This window comes from Heterodontus francisci, chromosome 42 (genome assembly GCF_036365525.1).
Source record: "Heterodontus francisci isolate sHetFra1 chromosome 42, sHetFra1.hap1, whole genome shotgun sequence".
Lineage (NCBI taxonomy): Eukaryota > Metazoa > Chordata > Chondrichthyes > Heterodontiformes > Heterodontidae > Heterodontus > Heterodontus francisci.
In genome coordinates, this window is record NC_090412.1 from 15685359 (window position 1) to 15693009 (window position 7651).

General features: G+C 39.0%; 1 protein-coding gene across 1 annotated transcript; it reads right to left on the reverse strand.

Moving 5' to 3' along the window:
• Positions 1 to 799: 799 nt before the first annotated feature.
• Positions 800 to 7117, reverse strand: LOC137355359 (dual specificity phosphatase 29-like). Its single transcript, XM_068020352.1, has 3 exons — positions 6939 to 7117; positions 3837 to 4057; positions 800 to 1044 (listed from the first exon to the last, which is right to left on the reverse strand). Exons 1-3 carry the CDS (start codon positions 7115 to 7117, stop codon positions 800 to 802), a joined length of 645 nt encoding a protein of 214 aa, XP_067876453.1.
• Positions 7118 to 7651: the final 534 nt, after the last annotated feature.

Consider the following 7651-nt stretch of genomic DNA (forward strand, 5'->3'; position numbering starts at 1 on the left):
ACTTTCTTTTGTAACTTTAAGCGGGACACAATTAGACCAAGTGTGACGCAATTTTCAGTACTTACAACCTGATGCACGTTTTTATGTAACTCTTTGCAGACAGAAAGAACATGTATACACATTGTGCCTGATTCAGCCAAACAAAATAAGTGACAGTCATTTGCTGGTTCATTCCTCGGGGCAATGCCTTGACCAATCAGAGCCAAGCTGCCTGGTTTAAATTTCAAACAAAGCTTGGCAATTACCTGTCAGTCACCATAAACTGGTGCATTCTCCATGGCAACACCTCTACCAATCAGAATCCACTTGCCAACCAATCAGCACTCTCTTTTACAGTATAAATGTGTTGTTTCCCTTACATTGGTATTCTTGCAGATTGTCCTGATAAGTGCAAGACGAAAAGCTTCAACAAAATGTCTCTTTTCAGCAATACTCAAGTTTTGTTCTACCAAACAACTATTCTTTCATATTATAAAATTGTGTGCATCTTTGGGACAATGGGATGCCATATCAGGAACTATTAATCTGCTTAACTTGCATAACAGAAAGTAACTATGTATTTTATATTTACAGCTGAATCCACTTTCTTCAAGAGTTTGTAAGTAAACGTATGTTAGCCTTTATTACAAAGATTGGAGTATTAGAGTGAAGAATTCTTACTGCAATTATTTAGGGCCTTGGTGAGACCACATCTGGAGTACAATGTACAGTTTTGATCTCCTTGCCTAAGGAAGGATATACTTTCTTTGGAGGCAAGTATATTAAAAAAAAGTTATATTGTATATGCATAATAGAATCGTTAACAGATTTCTTTTTCATCACCATTTGTGCTGATGCCATTCTTTGCAATACTTCTCTGTATTGCCAGCTCTATATCAAGTGCTCTCAGTTGCTTCAGGAAGCCACGATTTGGTAAAATGCACCGGTGTTTAATTACTTGTTGAATTGCATCCACCACTGTCATATTCTTGTAGATCATCAGATAAGCCAGGACAAGTGAGGACGACCGGCTCCGCCCCCTTGCACAATGGACTAAGAGCTTAGCTGGAAAAGCAAAACAATATATATTACTTATAGGACAAAGTGTTTCTAGTTATTACAAGCAAACTTCTGTAATATCAGAGCCACTGGGCCCACATGCACCAAACAGATCCAAGCAACCAGCAAGAATTACAGAGCAAATTCATGTGAACATAATACAGAACTTTCAGGCCTGTTTTTTAAACATTAAAATTTAAACTTAACATAAAACTACTGTATTGGCTACCTCTGATCAAGCAGCTTGCATAGCTAATATTCCAGGTTTACATATGATGAATAACCACTTGATTGAGATCCTAATGGCTGCCCGTACCTAGAACTACCATAGTATCTGACACATCTGGTGCATCATTCAGAAGATGAGTTTATTAAGAGCAAGACAGATTGGTAAAAAGCAAAAAAACGCAGAACCAGTTCTGTTGAAAGGTCACCAAACTGAAATGTTAACTGTTAACTCTCCACATATGCTGCTTGACCTGCTGAGTGTTTCCAGTATTTTCTGTTTTATTTCAAATTGATAATATCTGCAATATTTTGCTCTGGTACAAAGCATTTGGGATCCTAGATAATTAGAATCTGTCCCGACCCCAGGCAAAAATTAAGCTTTCTGAGGGATTTTGGATAGATAGTTATCTAAAACACACATCCAAGGAAGGGGAAGCACTTGATTTAAATAAGCAGACAGCACAATGCAATGAAATGTTGCAGGTAGCAACATTGCAAGTTTCTTTAAGTGTACCTATCAAATGCTGGTAAGACTAATCTTGAGATAAACTTAAAGCTTAATCTAAACAAAAATGCTACACAAAAATTAATTTGAAACCCAGTGAACTGGAGGGAAATACAACATAAAGAAATTTAAATACATGTTCATGACCTTAAAATTTCAATCTGCATGTAGGCTGCTAATGAAAGTTATTGCTAGTACCTTACATTATCAATGATAAAGCTACCATTGTAACTTGGAACTGAAGACCTTTTGAAATGTCTTTCACTGGGGATGACAGTGATGTCCTCAACAGTTTACTACTGCTATTAATAATCTAGTTATGCTTCTTTTGGCCCTTGGTCATCTGTGTGGACTTCACGTTTTTTAAATGGGTTGCCAACAGGACTCGCCTCTGGGGCAGTATCATTTGCTAATGGAAGCTGTTTTTTTTTAAAAAACCGTGAATGATCAGTATTTATGGATTGTTTAATTCTGTGGCCCACAGTGGAGTAATGTTACATTAGCATTGAAGATTACTACAATGCACATCAAATAAAACTGCCACTTTATTGTAGGTTTCGGGTCATGATGAACTTAACTACTTGAGAAGGTGGCTAAAGATTTCAGTCCAGGATAACTGATGCCTCAACTTGCATAACTCTGGCATAATGTTGCATCTAATTTTAGGAACAATTTAAAACCACTTTAATGCAAACAGCCCAAGTTGCTATCATTGGCTCCTGAGCCCAGCATGTGTGACTTGTGAACCAGAAACTTGAAACACTGTCATAAAGCACAGAAGGAGGTGATTTGGCCCATCGTGCCTGTGCTGGCTCTTTGAAAGAGCTATCTAATTGGTCCCACTCCCTTGCTCTTATTCCATAGCCCTACAAATCTTTCCTTTTCAAGTACCCATCCAATTCTCATGTGAAGTTACTATTGAATCTGCTTCCACCACCCTATGAAACAGCGGGCTGGATATTATTAGCGCGATATGCTCTGCGGCAGAGCACTTTGAACTCGGTGGCCTTCCCACATGGAAGTCTGCTGCACAGCCGCAGTGATATTATGCATGGGGGCTGATTTAAATAGAGAGGGCAGCCGCCACGTCCCCGGCGGCAGCGTCCAGCGTGTTTTTAAGGGACTACAAGCCCTGACAGTTTATTTAAAATTTTAAAGGGGACCAGCACTTTAAATGTCAATAAAACCATTAAACATAAAAGCGCTACTTCCACTGCCCCAATGATCACACAATAAATTTATTTCCTTCTCTCCCCCCATCGCCCCAAAAACATTTTTGACAGTCCCAACCTTTAAACCCCAAACTTTGCACTCTTTGCCCTTCAAGCCCTGCCCACCATCCCCATAGCCAATAAAAAATGTTTTCCCTGCTCCTCCACCCCTCCCTCCCCACCAGGTTCTTGCCTCCGTATGGAGTTCCGTGTGTTTTCCAGATCAGAAGAACTCACTACATTAAAAATAACTCTGGTCTTCCCTTATGGTTTTTTTTTTTGCCAATTTCCTTAAATCTGTGTCCTCTACTGCCTTTGGAAACAATTTCTCCTCATATACTCTATCAAAAACCTTCATCATGTTGAACGCCTCTATTAAGTCTCCCCTTAACCTTCTCTGTTCCAAGGAGAACAATTCCAGTTTCTGTAATCTCTTCACAATAAATAAAAGAAAGGCAAATGAAAGATAGTAACACTGATTTCTGCCAGTAAAAAAAAAAATTAGCATTCCTCTTGGCAAAATATAATTTCTGAAAGAGAATTCTGAAAATAGAGAATGTATAAAAATGATAGAATGTTTTTAGGGAACAGAAGGAAATGGGCAGAATTTTTGATTTGTTCAGAGCAATATCTTTCACAAATCGAATTTTAGGCCATGTTAGACTTATCCATCAAATTTTTTAAAAATAACTTGTTTGAAAATATCAATTTTTATCATTTGTTACTTTTGATCCTTGTTCCTTTATGGAGTTGGAAAGGTGGAGTTGTTGAGGTCAATTTTTGGAAGGATCTCCAACATATGTGGGGATTTTAGCCTATAGTGATTGTGGTCAAAGATGTCAGACATCACTTACATCCTGATGTGCTTAGTGCTCTGTCAATGTATTGGGCAGCTGGATAGAAGAATTCGCTTAGATTAAACGTTGGCATGTCTTCAGCCTCCACACCATAGTAATCAATAGACATATCCCTATAGTATTCATCGCCTGTGTCCACATTCCAGCGACCATGGGCTGCATTTAGTATGTGAGTGAAACCCATCTTTTCAATTGTATACCGGTCTAATGCTGTCACTCTGTGATAAAATATACAGGATATATTAGTATTGTAGACTTGAAATATATTTACTTAGTGGAAAATGTTCAGGAATATAAAACAAAACACTTTTCTCTCTGCACTCCAACACTTTTACAAATAAAAGTCTGTTCCTCTTTCTTAACCATTTCTTCAGGATGTACCATCTGGACATGAGTGTGGCTGCTCTCAGACCTTTGCTAATGTCATTCCATAATTAATCAATCAAAAGTGCAGCAGAACAAACAAACTTGACTTTTCCAATTCCCCTCCTCAAATCAGGAGCTGCCTCACCGACATTCTGCGCCTGCCTTCCTGGCCCAGCTAAAATGGAGAAAATCAAGACATTTTTATGACCACAATTAATTTTTTTGAGAGAATAAAGTAACATTTTGGAAAGAAAAACCTGTGTACTTTATAGAAAGGAATAAATAACTGTCAGGGGAGTGGCACTAACTGGATATCTTTTTCAAAGAGCTGGCACAGATACAATGGGATGAACGGCCTCCTGTGCTGTGTGATTCAATGAGATGTAATGGATGGTATTATTCTGATTTAATTTCAGTCAGCAAAGTACAGGTCTTCGAATTAATAACCAGGAATGTTCCTAAATAGATTTGGTGTTCTGCATTTTACTTACTATTTCCTCTGAATGTTTTAACAATGTGAAGGGTTAATTTTAATCTGCCAGGATCATCCACTGTAAAGAGCCGAACCAATTTTTTCCCCCAAAAGTCCAGCTTGTGATCATTTTGACACTGATTTATACTTTGAGAAACAACTTAACACACCGTAGACAACAAACAGAGGTGCACTGCATTAGCAAGAGACAACTTTAACCTGCGTAAGTAGCCCTTTGCAATAAAGACAGAGCTAATTGCAATCATTAATGCCGTATTTGTGCTTATCCAGGTATGAGAGCAACATCAGAAAATGCTGGAGGAAGGTTTTGCTGTCTGGAGCCAGAGAGTTGGGATATGTGCTTCCCCACACCCTGGCTTTCAGCTATCAGACCAGGTACAGAGGATGGGAGAAGTGAAAGTCCAGTCATTCTGGGCTGTTCACTCACTCACTGCTAGCAGCGGGCCATACTGTGGAATACTGGGACCTGGGAGCAAGGGTTGGGAGCAAATGGTAAACTGTCATTGTTATCATACTAAAACAGTACTTCAGGCTTGACCCAGTTGTTTCATATTATGTGCCCATTACCCTTCATATGTTTCCATTACCCCTTAACATCAACTATTGCTGCTTCCCGGAATGCAGCTACAATGACGGTACATGAAGTCAACCTGGAATCATATCTCCCAAGCAAGAAAGTAGCTCTTTTAAATGATTATTTTATATGTGAAATTGTCATGAGCATCCCAAAAATATTAAATCATACCTAAATAAATTACCAATTCTGAGTGGGGAATCAAAACTGTTCAATGGGAATGACTAATTTCAGTCAGCATTTCTGTGCAGGCCTGAGAACTGAGCTCTGCTGGTAGGACAGAGCAGTGACTGCATACTTTTGTAATGTGTTATGCATGTTGACTGTCAGCTGGCAGGACAAGACAATCTATACTGAAGTAAAAAGTGGGCTGCGTGCAGTTAGTGTGTTGTAAGCAAGTAGATAGTGCTGGGCAGGATGTGTCTAGCTAAAGATCAGTACCCTTGGAGAGCAAGGAATGGGTTCCCATTGGGGAAAAAAATGTAGAAAGTCAAAAAAGAGATGGTGCACATGAAGAAGAAAGATAACAGACAACCTTGAGAAGTGGCAGTGAGGATAGCATTGGCAAGCTTTGCAGCTGCCTCTAGCCAGCCTAGATATGACTTTTGACGAACTGTCGATAGGGACTAACAATTTTGCCATGTACACATTTTTACTCGTTTTTAGGATAATATGTAGAACCACAGAAACAAGCCATTGGCCCTCAAGTCTGTGCCAGTATTTTTCTCCATGAGGTAACCAGTTTATGCCCACTCCCCATACCTTTTAATATTCCTTTTTTAGAACATTAGAACATTACAGCGCAGTACAGGCCCTTCGGCCCTCGATGTTGCGCCGACCTGTGAAACCATCTGACCTACACTATTCCATTTTCATCCATATGTCTATCCAATGACCACTTAAATGCCCTTAAAGTTGGCGAGTCTACTACTGTTGCAGGCAGGGCGTTCCACGCCCCTACTACTCTCTGAGTAAAGAAACTACCTCTAACATCTGTCCTATATCTATCACCCCTCAACTTAAAGCTATGTCCCCTCGTGTTTGCCATCACCATCCGAGGAAAAAGACTCTCACTATCCACCCTAACTAACCCACTGATTATCTTATATGTCTCTATTAAGTCACCTCTCCTCCTCCTCCTCTCCAACGAAAACAACCTCAAGTCCCTCAGCCTTTCCTCGTAAGACCTTCCCTCTATACCAGACAACATCCTAGTAAATCTCCTCTGCACCCTTTCCAAAGCTTCCACATCCTTCCTATAATGCGGTGACCAGAACTGCACGCAATACTCCAGGTGCTCTTTTTGAACAACTCTGTAATTCCCTTTTAAAATAATTTACAGATTTTGCGACAACAGTGCTTTATGATACTAAATTCCACATTCTAACCATCTGCTGAGTGAAGAATTTTTTTTTCTAATCTCTACTTTAGTTCTTTCTATGTATCTTTATTTCTGATTGTTATGTCTATAGTGATCACACCAGCCCATTCAAATGGATGACAAACTCCAATGATTTAAGTAATTTGATATACAGTGATTCAAAATATTAAAGGTTAGTTTTATTTTACTGCATGGTACGAGGCAGATATATGATTTATATACTATATGTTATACAGCCTTATCTGGTTAAATACCAATGGGTTTTGCAGTTTAATCTGGACTTACTCATCTCCTATGTAAATGTCTGGCCAGACTTCATTGACATGAGCGAATTTTACAGAGCATTTCCAGAAGAGTCGTTCCAGTTCAAATGCCCCTGGTGTGACATAATCATCGTTCGGATCCACTTTCACTGCCGAGTAGGCATTTGTCTTCTTGTGGATCCCTGTATCTGCAGAGAACATCCTGCTACTGCAGTGTTCCTGTACTGGAGAGCTTCTCCAAGTACCACTGACCTGTGTGTTTGGTACAAAAAAACTACTTGTAAATCTTTACACACAGAGTTGGGATCAAAACTCTGGCCGCTTGGAAGGTCCAGCTGCCTCCAAACTCACAGACATTATTTAAGATATCCATAACTACAGTACTGATTATAAAGAAGGCTCATAACAGGATTACATAATGTGTTTGGGTAAACAATCCCAGGCAAGATTTCTTCTGCACTCTGTGAAATAAGATTATGAAGAACATGTTGAATATTTCATTATATAAAGAGCACAGAGGAAATTTTTCCCTGCAATTCACAGGTCTAAAATGTTTACATCTTGTTTAAAGCAATCTGTGAAACATTCTCATAATCCTTGAAGCAGTTACAGTAATGTTTGAGCACCAAAAAAGAGATGTTATATATTCCCCTTCTGTTTATTTAGCTCCTTTTATTTATCTATATACCTATGAGGTCATCTAGATAGATAATAATTCTGCAAGCACTATGGTCC

Excerpts from the sequence above, each read along its gene's own strand:
- LOC137355359 (XM_068020352.1), bottom strand. The coding sequence starts at position 7,117 with ATGTTCTCTGCAGATACAGGGATCCACAAGAAGACAAATGCCTACTCG. Across the intron at positions 4,058-6,938 it reads GACATTTACATAGGAGATGA|AGTGACAGCATTAGACCGGT; the intron begins GTAAGTCCAGAT and ends ATTTTATCACAG. Across the intron at positions 1,045-3,836 it reads AGCACTAAGCACATCAGGAT|CTAAGCTCTTAGTCCATTGT; the intron begins GTAAGTGATGTC and ends TTGCTTTTCCAG.